Below are 14,246 nucleotides of genomic sequence, written 5' to 3'. Positions count from 1 at the left end.
TGAAATCATTTACAGCATTTTAACACAGAAAGAACTGCAAGAGCACCATTGGAAAATCTAATTTTCTCCGTTTAGGATCCGAGGCTCCAAAGTATACCATGGCAACTGAAATAGAGCCCTTCCCCCAAATGCGACGGAATATACGAAAATACGGTATTAGAAAGAGTAAAATCTTCATAAAATGCAAATAAAACATACAGCTCGCAAGATAAGATAAAAAAACAACATCATTATCTGACAATGGTCGAGTTGGATTGAATTGAAGATGGTACTCGGGCAGGTTGTGGGGTGATCTGAAATGTGAAGAAAGATATGACTTTTGATCAAAAACAAATTTCATCTCACAAGTACGCTAATCATTGTTACCATGACAATAAACCATGTTTCTGGCGATCAAATGGGTGCTTTCTTTACCAGTAACAAATAGGTAAAGTCCATATCTCACCAAGTTCATTTCCTTTTCGGGAAGGAGATTCTCAATATATAAATGGCTGCTAGTAAATATACCTTCAAGATTGCATGCTATCTTTAGGAAATTGGGTTATTTTTGTAAAAAATCCCTCAAATTGAAAAATTCAATTCCTCATAAATAAGTTCACTACCTACTCATGTTTCCTCCTCATCATCATCTTCTTCTTCTCGAGCAAAATCATGAGGTGTGAAAACATCTCTAAACTTCTTAGTGAAAGTAACTTCATCATCTTTGACTAACACGCAATCTCTCCAATTAACTCTGTCTGGTACATTGAGAACCAACGCTCCACAAATAGCTTCCCTGCAATGAGAATTACTAGTTATTCAAGCAGCCTTCACACGAAATAAGCTGTGGAACATATGAAAACTTGCCAAGAACACAATTTATCACCTATTCACCTTGGTGAATTGTATGCTTATGTAGACACAAAACTTGGCTTAGTTGAAGCAATCCTATTTCTTAACTACAGTACATTCACTACAAGTCTATCTTATACTATCTGACAATGCCTTAGCAAAAACTTGGTTTAAATTTCCGCTCTCAAGTCCTCTACTCAGAGACTGTCTATTTTAATGTGATTGCATATTTAAACTAGTTTTTTGCTTCGAAGTCAGATTTCAGTGGAAAATTACCTCCCAAACTGCAGTGGAAAGAATGCTTTTATTGTATGCAACAATCTTGTACCATCTGGGAGTTCAACATGAAAGAATGGTTGTGAAGCTGACAGAATCTGGAAAATGATTAATTTGTTTTTAATTGCTATTGCTATGAGCTCCACATACCGTATATGCTCGTTTTACCGCCTGATCTTGATTAAGGGCCCGTTTGAATAGCCGCCCGTGTGAACAGAACATAAAAATAAATAAGGGCTGGTGCTTGAATACCCGCCCGATGTAAATAAAAGCTGATTTTTCAGTGGTAGAGAACAATAGGAAATAAGAAGCGCTTTTGTCACAACGCTGTTGAATTTTAAGCGTCGGTAGATAACACTCACGCCTTAGGCGTCCAATTGATTACGTAACACCGTGGTTCTCAAACTGGGCATCGCGTCGCCCAAGTGCGCCATTTCAATATTGATAGGCCGTCGCAAAACTTTTCTTCTTTTGCGGATTTGTACCTGTGGTGCGTAGAAAAAGTCAAAATTTTCGTTTTTCTTGTTTAAATCATACTTAAGAACTGGAAATAACAATATATTAATTATTGTAACGATCGAAAATAACAAGCGCCCGTGCTTGAATAAGGGCCAGTTTGAATAAGGGCCCGGTTAGTGAGTTGGTTGAAAAAATATGGGCCCGGGCTATAAAACGAGCAAATACGGTATAGTCACAAAGATAGTCATGAAGGCATACTCCATGATTCACATACCAGGCATCCATAGTTAATTACTGTAAATTATTTTCGTAAGGACCATAAAATATGTTACATTGTTAGATGAGTTTTCCTCACAAAAGGTGAGATTTCAGTAAGATTTTTTTCCTAAAATATTTTGAAAGTAAAAATGAATGAGTTGTGAGAGTGAGACCCAACCTAACAAGGCCATGTCACGATGGAAGAATCGTATCTGTTATACATTCATTTTTCAAATTACTGTATTCTTAAAATAGTGTCGTTGTAATCTAATCACATAAACAACCCAAATCTGAATCCAGGATAATGTAATACTCCGCAAAAACTGTAATAACAATATGGAAAATAACCGATGCAAAATACCTGTTTTAGTTCTGTATTCTTTGGTATCTCAGCAATTTCTAGTGGTTGTGGTTTTCCCTGTCTGTCAGTATGCTGTTGACCAAGCTTGATAAATGCATTCTTGATTTGAGTTGACGATATTGAATCAGGAACAGGAACAACCTGGAATATGGAAATACATATTAAGACCGAAATATAGATATAAAACAGTGGAATAGACATCGTAGTAAAGCAGTATTTGAAAACCAGGGTTAAATACTTAGCGTCTATATTAATACATGTAAATTGTGTAAATATAATCAAATGACACAAGTTTGCCAATTGCCACTATTATTGAACCTTCTACACCAAAAAATTGTTTTGCCAGTATTGGATTTGCTTTTATATATATTTATAGACAAGACAATCAAACTATTACAAGGGGATTCCTCAAGCCCTTGACTGTTTCATTGGGGTTCCACTCTATCAAAAGGGTTTGGGACCACTGTACACTAGAGTTTAAAATCTTTTGGATAACGAAGGCCGCAAGTCTGTTTTAATTTAAGAGACGATTTTACATCTTCACTCTGAATAAGGCTCTGCACGAGAACCACTGATTCTATTGAAGTCTTAATTTAAGGGACGATTTTTCATCTTCACTCTGAACAAGGCTCTGCAGTGAGTGAGGCAGAACTTTCATATTATTACAACATACAGTCGTGATATTCTACCTGTATTTGCATATGATCAGTTCTATAATTTCTTTCAAAGAAGACACATTTCTTGCCAACATCTTTCAAAGCTTTTTTCAAAGATAATTTGTAAGCAGTACATTCTAACTCTGTATCATCTGGTAAATCAAGTGATGATTGATGATGTGCTATTGGCAATATCATAATATGATCTTCCACAATTCCACCTTTCGCCATTGCCAAATAAGTCTGGAATAAATTTGAAATGGAATTCAGTACATTAGCATATCTTGACGTCTACTATCATTACATACATTCTATGAATACAATCACATAATCTATCCTGCACATAATAACCAAACGTATATGGCACCGTAGCGGTAATAGATATGAGATGCCATTAATCAGAGAATTTACTTAGAAGAAAATTCAAAATATATGTTGTTAGAAATGTGTTATATTTTAACAACTTTGTCATGCTATTACAATTACCATTAATTTCTAGTTTATTCTGTAAAACCTTAGTTTTAGTTACGGATAATCTAACAGGCAGTTGAATTTTTATTGCTGAATGATGAAATTTGTGAAATCTTTGTTTGATCATTAACAACATTGATAACTCAGGTTTTTTTCTAGAAAAAGGAAAGTTACCTAAACTCAATTAATCAAAAAGATAAACTTCAGTCACTGCAAGCTGATTATGTTCACTTATATGGAGCCTTAAATAGAACATCAAAAGTCAAAAGATGAATAGTAAAAACGAAATTGAGATGTAAAATGAAAATACCTGATTGCCAACACTAGCAACAAGATGTTTTTCAACTTTTTCACCCGCCAGACAAAACCAACATTTCCAATCCTCTGTAACAGAAGAGTGCAAATTAGGATAAATATTTTTATTTTATTCCTAGATTAGTGAGATAGGCAAATCCGACTTACGTGGCCTTTCTGTTTTTCCTCGTTTGGCATTTTTATTGAAATCAGACTTTCTTTTTCTATGTAGACCAGGACTATTTGACTTGTTAATGTTCCACCTAAATTGGGCAGATTCCTGAATTTAAAAAAAAGAAGTTAATATTTAAAATGAAAAATGCTTTTCAATATTATTCAACGCAGGGCTGGGGAGCCGGAGCTGGAGTCGGAGCCTGGAGCCATGGAGCCGTTACATTTTGATGGAGCCGGAGTCGGAGTTGGAGCCAAGCTTTTCATAACAGATGGAGCTGGAGCCGGAGCTGGAGCTACCAAAAATTTAGTGGCTCCAGGCTCCAGCTCCTAAATATCTCATTTTTTGTTTTTCAAATTTATAATTTTTTTCTGATAGCGTTACAAATGATAAAATCTTTTCTTTCCAGCTTATAATTCATTTTAAAAAGTTTCCAGTGATTCTGTATGTTTGAAAGTTTAGTATCAAAATTTGAAGCGGTTCGCTTTTGCCAAAATTTTGATTCTCATTTTCACTAAGCTGCAATTTTTCATGATTGCGGTCAAGCTCAAAAACCCTAATGGCCAGGGATTTTCGAAGAAGTAATTTTGGAATTTCCATGTAACATATTATGATTTTTTCGTGGCGTTGAATATCCAATCCATTTCAAATGTCTTCAATTCTGTTCAACGTATCTCGAGATTGAGTCGTTTTACGACAAAAGAAATGTTTAACTACTCCAAAATGCACCGCAGCAGTCACCTATCATCAAAATGTATGGCAAAGTGCCCCATTACGGTATATCTTGTTTTGATCCATAACATAGCATGTTCTGGAGAAAAGTCTCATCAATTTCCGTTGTTATTTTTTGAATATATAAAAAGTATATCGCGAGTAAGATTGATTGCGTTTAGATTTATTTTAGTGACTGTATAATTTTCAAAAGTCTACCGGTAAATAATATGTCGTAGGCAAAAAAAATAATGAGATTAACAAGGCATTTTTTTTTAGCTGTTGGGAGTCTCCTAGAACAAAGATTATAGTGTTTTCCGTTTCATTTTAGTATCTTATAATAACTCTCCAATGTGGAAATTCGGCTTGCGAATTGACTTCTCTATTTATCTTTAACATCTCATCGCTGATAACTATGAAAACGCCTCGATTCTAGAACCAACTTTTGGCCTGATTTGGGAGAGGGGGACGGCATCTAATTGGGTGACGATGGTAATTTCCATTGTTTTGGGTCTGCTTATTCAATTTGTACCATAAAATACTGCCTCCCCGTCAGGCCAGTTTAAATTATCACGAGTTGAAGGGCTATTGCCGTTACTATCACATGTGCGTTGCATTTCGTGAAAAGCGTCAATTGTTTTCGGCGCCATAAACATTAGGCCATAACATCTCTTATTTCAGTGTTTATTTTCCCCTTAATCACAATTTCTCAAGACATATGTTTTGTGTCACGCACCATATTTGTGAGAAAACGAGTTATTTATACATAATCATCGGTGATGAAATTCTAAGATAAATAAAGAAGTCAATACGCAAACCAAATTTTCCTGATTAAAAAGCGACATTATAAAATACTAAGAATAAAACAGAAAACACCATAAGTTTTGCTTTAAAATGGCCCACGACAGATTTTATTTGGCCGCATGATTGCCAGTTATGTTGAACACAATTAAATTAAAATAAAAAGACAGTTATTATGGGTTAAATATTATGTGGTAGAAAAAGTCATTATGAGGTATTTTACCGAATGCGCAAACGCTGCGACCATTCCAGAAGCCTATTTTCCTTCCCGTCTTATTTTGCGGTTATATGTAAAACCCTTATATGCTGGGTATACCGATTCGCATATAAAAATACAGCATATAATAACTCTCAGTGGATTCACAAGTTACATGCAGGAACAAAAAGGAATTATCATGACACCGACTTGAAGGGTGTTTACAGCCTAAATAACATGCCACACTTAGAAAACAATTAGCAAAATGCGTTATTGGGCTGCACTACTGTTAATGGCTATGGAGCCGGAGCTGGAGCCAGCTCCGGCATAAAAAAATGAAGCTCCGGAGCCGGAGTTGGAGCTAAAGATTGAATGCACTGCGACTCCGGAGCTGGAGCCGGAGCCATCATGATTTCGAACCAGCTCCCCAGCCCTGATTCAACGTCCAGATAACCTATTGGAAGACATGGATGTAGAATATGTCATGGGATTAGTAATAATTGTGTAGAGAGGCAAGTCAAGACCTGGGACTAACTACTTTCCACTAATCTTTATTTCTGGTTCTAAACAATCATTGAAAAAGCTTTTTCCAAAGTAGATATTCTCCAATAACTTCTATGTTTCAGATGTACCAAACTTACATATTATCTATTACTGGGTTTTGAAAAATGATGCATGTACAAAAAGTTACTCTTACATCTGTATCTTGCAAAAATGATTCTGTTGACATTTGTGCAATACTTTTCCCATCATCTTGTTTTGATCTTTTAAAATAAGGACATTCAGTGGCATCAGCAGGCATTTTTAGCAACTCTGATTGGTCGATTTTGGTCATTGGTGTGATAGTGAAGGCATAAAGATACTGAAAAAAATTGGATATTATTCTGTAAAGTTCCACACAGCTTACACATGATTAAAGATAGTCATTGAATCAACTGACAAATTGAAGAAACAAGATGCCACAGTTGACTTACTTTTAGTCTACTGCAAGATATGTCACAATTCCAAAGCAAAAGTGATATATAAATAACTTAAACCATTCAAATTTACACCACAAGTGCCTAAACTAGGGGTGTGCAAACTAGGCCTGTAGGCCATAAGAACAATTGTACAGCCCGTAGAGAAGTGTCAATCTTAAATGAACTGCCCGCGAAACGAGTTTTTAGTTTGGTTAATCTGGTACGTTCGAGCAACTCCAATCCCTTTGCGTGGTTCTCACTGAATTCGTTTAAAGTCGATGTAACAATAAATTTGAATATCAGTTTTCCTTAGAAATTTTTTTCTTTTTTTACTCCCCATTTCTGCAACAATAACTAAGATCAATAACAAAAAAAAACGATTTTTTGTGCCTGCAACTACTTTAAAGGCTATCTATCTTAAATAAAGGTGCGGCCTGCAACTTCACCTATCAATGTTGCTTGTATCTGACCCTTCTGTAATAAAGGTTGCACACCCCTGGACTGAACCATTCAAAAATGACTCAAACTCCCAAGAACAAAGCATCAAACTGGCTATTGAGTGGAAAGGTCATGTCATGATGTGTAATAAATAATCGCTCTATACATATTGTCAACAGCTTTTTAGACTCTCTTCAGAGAACTGCATTCCATGCAATCACTTCTAATCAACCTACCTTCTGTTTATCAGCATTACCCACAGGGGCCAGTGATATAAACCTAGTTGTATGCCTTGTTGAATCTGATAAAACAACATGATTTCTGTATGGAAGTCGTTCATAATGAATCTTTTCCAATGCTGAGAAATGATATCTGTAGAAAAATTGATCTTTGAATAATTTTTCATATTTAAATATTCATCTTCAAATAACAGATGAAGAACGCTGACAATCACAAGCCAAAATTGCAGAATTGTAACATTCTTACTCTGGAATGTATAGATAGCAATAATACAAAATTGCTGCATCGTGTATCTAATTTAATGGATTACTTGCAAAATTTTACGTCAGATATTATTTCAGTATCCAGTAAAATAAGATAAGATAGGGTAGAATTTCATATTTATGCCAGGGGAAGAGGGTTAAGGCAATGTAAGCTTATGCCAAACCACAGCTTCTAGTTAGATTACCAGTCCATGTTGGGTATAGGTATAGTGAACCAGTTATTCGTTTCAGATGCATGAACTCGGGCTATCGTCGGTACAAGTAGTAAATTGGGATCACTTGCTCTGATATTTGAAATTCTGGTTCACCTTTTTATGAGGTGATTCACTTCACTCATTACATGAGAAATTTCATTACATTTTTCAATAAATTTCCCCTCAGTATGGAAATAATCATTACAATTGATTATTAAAAGAAATTTGAGAGAATTCTGCCACTCAGCAGTGATCCTGGATATGTTACATGCTGTACAGATGGATGTGGAAATGAAATTAATCACACTGACCTTGGTCTGATTGCACTAGCCAGCTGAGATATTAATATGGATCCACATTTCAGACATTTATCATCACTCTGTAATTATGAAAAAAATGCACAATTTAACAAAAATATAAAACACAGAAACAGTCTTGGTTTTCAAAATGAAACTATGTGATTTCCTGAGTAGCAGAGTCAAGAAAATCCACAAAAATATAAGTACAGATTAGAGACCCGTGAAGTGGAAACAAACCTCAAAAGATACAACCCTAATAAAAAAAATAGCAATTATATGGTATCGGATAATGGAAGAATCATTGAGAATCCCAATGTTAGAAATTTTCCATTGTCATGATATGGGATATATCCTGTTAATCAGTCAAATATACTCACAGGTGCATTCCCATAAGTGCAGACTGCTTTTGGCCATTGAGAAGTCAACAGTAGATCAACGCCTACAAAATTTTTAGATCCAGCATTAGTGACTGATGTTACAAGAGATTTGATATCAGCTTCTGAAAAGCAATGTTTAGGAGCAGGTGTGCTTCCTGATGGAGATTCAAGTCCGCTGAGATAAACAACCTTCAATCCACCTGATGTTGTGAAGACACCTTTTCGACCTGTATAACAATACAAATGGGTTTGCAACTGAAGTTCTCTTGACAGAATATTGCTTTCCGCAATATAGTATGTTTCATTGCTAAAACTTTTTTTACAACTATCTTTCTATCAAAACAGGTATTACCAACTGAACAAGGGATTGTTTACTATACGATCACTATAATGATGGTTTGCCATCAAATTTATTTCTCAACCAAAAAAAGTCTAAGTCATTATGCAAAACTATTTGTATTGAAAAGTCCTTAAGAAATCAACAGTCCGAATTTAAAACCAAAAGAATCACTATCATAAAACTATTGGTATTTCAGTACATGGGTATTGCTTGCACAAACTAAGCAATTAATAACCTTTGCTTCATGTAACTCATCTATTTATATTCTATTATAAAAAAAACTTCACAAAGATGACAATCTTACAGCAATGGTAAAATAATAAAATAAAAATCTCGGGCACATGTAAATACTCGATAAACTACTTCTCTGACCGAGTTTAATTACCAAATGTCCCTTACTGCCAAAAACATAATAGATTCCAAAACCATTTCATTACAGTATATGCAAATGATTATAAAAATTTTCAGTAAATCGTTCTGCAAATAGGCTACTTCATTTATGATCAGGCATAACAAAAGATAAACTTCATTTATAAAAGTAAAGGTATCAAAATCAACCTGCGAAAATTCCTCCACATCGCAACTTATTGTGAATAAGTAACATTTCTTCGATTTGGACCTAATTGCAAATACCTAGATAAGTGATATTTTCTCCAATGTCAAAACCATCTTCATCTCCTCCTCCATAATGTTTGAGATGTTCAGATGAATTTGGACCCAAAATATAAGTTGGAATCGGTGGTTTCTTTGTCCCATTTCTATACGACAACCAACTGTCAGGCATTTCTTCTGCAAAGAAATCCCCCACTGCGAACAGTATCTGAAGAGATATTCAAATTTCACTAATTTTGATGATGCCACTTTTATTAAAAACGCTTGAATCCAGTTACAAATGACTCATTAGGGACCTGGTAAGTATCCTATTAGTGTAAACTACACACTCTCTAAGTCTCTATGTTGGCAATGGCAACCAATATAGCATTTTAGTCCAACTTTTACAGCTGATTCTCACTTAGATCAATTAGATTCACTAAACCATATAGAGAAGCGTCTCCAGGCTGAAATAGGAATGTACCACAATTAGTTACATTAATTCATCAAATCAGGAAACGTATAGCCTAGTATCATACTGCATCTTTTCAGTACGGTAATGGTTACAAATAAACCCTCAAAGTAGCATGAATAAACAGAGTTCGGAATTTAAAATTTATGTCAAATTTATAAATAGTTACATCAAATCGAGACCCTTTCTTCATCAGTTTCTCAATTCTGTTAAAAACAACTTCAATCTTTCCTTCGGCATCTCCACAAACCATTCTGAAAAAGAAAATTCAGATTTGTATAATATAAGTATGTAATGATCTAAATACTAAAACAGACTAGTAATAAAAATAAATTTGTATGTTCATAGAATGATTTATACTGCAGTACTGTTATGTAATATGGTATCACATAACAGCAGGTATGGATCAGCATTCAGCATACTGGCAACCCTCACATGAGAGTGCTAATTCTGTAGTTCAGTAGAGAGAGAGAGAGAAAGAATTTATTATTTCGTCAACCAGAAAATACATAATAATAAAATATAATGATAACAAAATAAGTGAAACAAAAGTTTTCGGTATGACTGGGAGGTAACAATACGACCATTTACATCATCTGAGTCAGTTACCACCCAACACAACACATGAATAAATACATAAATTGACAGTTTTTTTTTTTATTGAACTCTTTAAGTTTATAGAAAACTATTTACAAAACGTAATCTGATTAGAATGAGGATTAATTTGGGTTAGTCTGGTCAGGATTGGGAATTCTTTCTAAAAATGACATATTTATAACAGTAACATAAATTAGTTTTTTTTTTTTTTAATTAATTTAATGGTAGAAAAAGACGAGTGCCTTTCCGAAATAGATGCTTGATTCTGACTGAGAATCGATCAGTACATCATTTTAACACTATAAAAAAAATATTACTAGAATAGTACAGAAATAGACATATGCAAATGAAAGCAGATATGATGATTGATAGATTTATTAGAGTACTTTTGACAAAGATGAGACAATTACAATAATCCAGAAACCCTTTCAATTCTTGCAATAATTCATAGTATACTCCAAGCGTAAACTTTGGTAGTAGGAGTATCAAAAATTTCCAAATTTATCAATTTATTGCATATCGATAAATATTATTCACACTCATAGTTAATCAAATGATCCATCGCACAATCCATGAACAATCGCTTCTTGGTAATTAAAAATGTAATTGTATTATATCAAGCAGAATCATAAAATTTAAAGAGCCACCTAGCAGAGGAGTTTTGGGCTACTAGGATGGCATAGCACCAAACCTAATGTTGTATATACGTGGGATATCAGAAAATGATTATAAATGTTTGCAGAATGATAAATGATAAGACATGATATATATATAAAACAGTGGATTAATTTGGCAGCATAGACCAAGATATTGGTTGATCCCGCAAAAAAAACATAATATACACAAGTACAGGGAGTCCTCGGGTTACGACGGTCGCGACTTAACGCTGTTTCGAGGTTACAAACGCACTTCCAAAAAAATATAAAATAGAATTCTGTACTGTAATGTAAAAGCCCTCAAACTGGATAATTGTGATCAAGTAAATCAGTGCTTTGGGCTCATTGGTTTTTCTCATTTACATCGTACTTTTTTGCATTATTTGTACATTTTATTACTGTACCATACTTTACAATACAGTACGATATGTATAGAGTAATTTTTGTACTGTTCTGTATAATGTTCCGACTAAAATTCAGGTTACATCGCTTCTCAAGAACGGAACAACGTCGTAAGTCGAGGACTCCCTGTACACTATAATCTAATCGAAGGGTCAAAAAAAGTCAGTTTCTAACCATTGCAGCATGAACCGCAATTAAGGAGTGGAGGTATATATCAGAAAGTAAGTTTTATGATTACAGAATAAAAAAATTATAGACTATAGGATAGGATTTACATATTTATCCCGGGGTGAGGAAAGGCGATAAGATGGCTTAATCATATGGCAAACCATGGCCTCTCGCCCAGTTACCAGTCCAGGTTGAGTATGGGATTAGTTAGCCAGTTATTTGTCTTCGGAAGCATGAACCTGAAGGTCGAGAAAGCCGCAACCGACCAGCGGTTACGTGAACCACCCTACGGCGGCGAGGAGTCCAGCAATCCTCTCGCACATGATCATCCCCGCATGGGATTCGAACCTGCGAACCCACGATGGGTACCGTAATCAGAGATGCGGTGGCGAACGTATTCCTAACGCTCAGCACGATGTGCCACACCGCTGAGCATATATAACAATTAGATCAATACAATTTAACGAGTTATTTATATTAATTTCATAGGAGACAAACTATGAATTTGTAAATGATCAAAAATTACCTGGTTATTATAATGAATTGGTATTGTGATTCCCATTCAACAGCCCATGCTTTGTTAACTATAACAGTTGCTGTGATCGCAGGTTTTTAACCCACTAACCTAAATTATATCTAAAAAATGGTATAAGGCGGGTGCTACTTACACTTTTAAGGCGTCGGAGGCCATCTTTTCCGTAAGGTAAAAACAGTTAAAATACGAAAGCTCAATAAGCAGCCAACGGAACCACAGAGAACGGGCACCAAATTTGACAGATATGTCTCCCCCGACCCTTGACCCAGACGTCAGGCGGGTCAAATTGAATTACCCAGCGGGTCGGATTTGGCCCACCCCTGAGGTATGGTATGTACTGAGATTTATAGAGGTAAAAGTACAAACATAGGCGCAAATTAGTAAAAACAGAATCGATTATAGACACGCTAAAAAAGACGTGGACTCGAAATCGAATCCGAGTCCAAAAAATGCGTGGATTCGACTCGAATCCGAGTCCGGATCCGAATCTCGGTCCGTCTCTACCGTCGTTGATCCCTACCAAGCGTTAGCAATACGCTCGCCACCGCACCGCTAATTACTCTACGTTGGTTCGCAGGGATCGCCGCCGTAGGGTGGTTCACGTAACCACTGGTCGGTTACGGCTTCCTTCACCATCAAGTCCATGCTTCTGAAAAACAAATACCTAACTAATCCCATACCCGACAGGGAATGGTAACCGGACGAGAGGTCGTGGTTCGCCATATGGTTGAGTCGTCTTATCGGCTTTCCTATCCTTCGGGATAAATATGTGAATTCTTATCCTGATTTGCCAACACCCCAAAAAGTAGGATATAGGCTTTAAATATTTATCCTGAGGAGAGAAGAGCCGATAAGACTGCTTAATCGTATGGTGAACCACGGCCTCTTAACCGATTGCCAGGTCACGTTCGGTATGAAATTTATTATTGCCAGTTATTCGTTTCAGATGCATGGACTTGAAGAAAGGTTGGGAATACGAAATCCCGGGATTGGGATAAGAAAAATGAGCGGAAATCCCAGGATCTTTGAAACACAACAATTGCTGATATCAAACATTTTATCGCCCGCTATGATGATCACGGGTTATCAGTCACTGTCTGATCCCCATAAAACTTTGGTCCGTATATTCAGAACACCGTCGGAGCAGAGTTATATAATGGCTCTGGTCGGAGTACCAGTAGTCAAGTCAAGTTTATTTTTTCCAACCAGTAAAAATAAATATCACAAGTACAAGTTACAAGAAAATGATAATTCACACATTTTTACTGGGGAAGGGAAGTCGCTCAACCAAAGATGGTTATCGAGCAGCGACACCCGAGGTTCAGATATCTAATTCAAAGTGTTAAAATTCTGGAGTTTTGAAACTACTGGTATTGAAGGTGAAAACCGTATGAAATATCTGACAAACACCGCTTGCCAGCGATTATATAGCAGAGGTCAATGAGCCATAACACCAACAGACGAATCGTCAATTCTCCATTTCAATGGAATCACTTTAAGAAAGTGCTATTCCGGAAATTAGTGTGGGTATTTTTGATGGTGACCTAGAATCCTAGATAACCACATGTTTACAGTTTACATTGATGAAAAAAGTGAGGCATAATAAATCGAAGTAGCGTTTCAACCAACATTTCTTCTTCCATGAATGATTTCTAAATATATGTTTGGGTTATGTTTTAATTCATTTAATTCCGTAACTCGTTTCAATACCTCGAATGCAACCTTGATAGTTCGTTTTTCACTACACCAAGCCAGATTATATAACGCTAACGATCTTCTGTATGTTTGCAATTCAGTTGTATAAAGGACGAATTTTGACGTTATGATGCCTAAAATAACGATGTCAGCCTTCAAGATAATTTATTTGTCCTAATATCTACTTCAAATACAGATAGAAGGTAACGGTAGCAGATCGGTGGTAAGATAGAACATTCCGGACCGAGGATAACAAAGGCCCTAACATTATGCCCTAACATACATCGATATGGCTTAAAAATTAATTTTCTGACCTTAGCATCAATTTCTTTTCCGGACCACATCGGTTCACTGTGTGTAGGGGAATGGGTCGGCATGGCGCACCACTGCATCGTGTGAATGTTTTTTGGTGACCCGCTAACTCACGAATTATTTCAAAAAACTATAGGCGTACTGGCACTCCAGTGGTAAAAATGGATGATAAAATTCACCTCAATCAATCTAGCAATAAGTGAACAACAATGATATATATAT

General features: G+C 35.8%; 1 protein-coding gene across 3 annotated transcripts; it reads right to left on the bottom strand.

Annotated features, from left to right (window-relative positions):
• Positions 1–43: 43 nt before the first annotated feature.
• LOC120331985 (CWF19-like protein 1) lies at positions 44–12,327 on the bottom strand. Of its 3 annotated transcripts, none has more exons than XM_078113567.1 (14): positions 12,151–12,327; positions 9,829–9,913; positions 9,230–9,416; positions 8,257–8,483; positions 7,892–7,959; positions 7,120–7,255; positions 6,184–6,348; positions 3,775–3,886; positions 3,623–3,696; positions 2,875–3,084; positions 2,186–2,326; positions 1,108–1,205; positions 603–775; positions 44–293 (listed from the first exon to the last, which is right to left on the bottom strand). In XM_078113567.1, exons 1-13 carry the CDS (start codon positions 12,171–12,173, stop codon positions 607–609), a joined length of 1,695 nt encoding a protein of 564 aa, XP_077969693.1. In that variant the 5' UTR covers positions 12,174–12,327; the 3' UTR covers positions 44–293; positions 603–606. The 3 variants fall into 3 exon arrangements, with proteins under 3 accessions (XP_077969693.1, XP_077969694.1, XP_077969695.1); XM_078113568.1 differs by having other exon boundaries at positions 607–775; XM_078113569.1 differs by lacking the exon at positions 12,151–12,327 and adding an exon at positions 12,009–12,027.
• Between the last annotated feature and the right edge of the window lie 1,919 nt (positions 12,328–14,246).

This window comes from Styela clava, chromosome 6 (genome assembly GCF_964204865.1).
Source record: "Styela clava chromosome 6, kaStyClav1.hap1.2, whole genome shotgun sequence".
NCBI classification, from domain to species: domain Eukaryota; kingdom Metazoa; phylum Chordata; class Ascidiacea; order Stolidobranchia; family Styelidae; genus Styela; species Styela clava.
Note: the sequence above shows the minus strand (reverse complement) of the source record. Positions and strands in the feature narration are given on the sequence as shown.

Excerpts from the sequence above, each read along its gene's own strand:
- LOC120331985 (XM_078113567.1), bottom strand. The coding sequence starts at position 12,173 with ATGGCCTCCGACGCCTTAAAAGT. Across the intron at positions 9,914-12,150 it reads GCCTCCGACGCCTTAAAAGT|AATGGTTTGTGGAGATGCCG; the intron begins GTAAGTAGCACC and ends TTTCTTTTTCAG. Across the intron at positions 3,887-6,183 it reads CATTTTTGCAAGATACAGAT|GAATCTGCCCAATTTAGGTG; the intron begins GTAAGAGTAACT and ends TTTTAAATTCAG.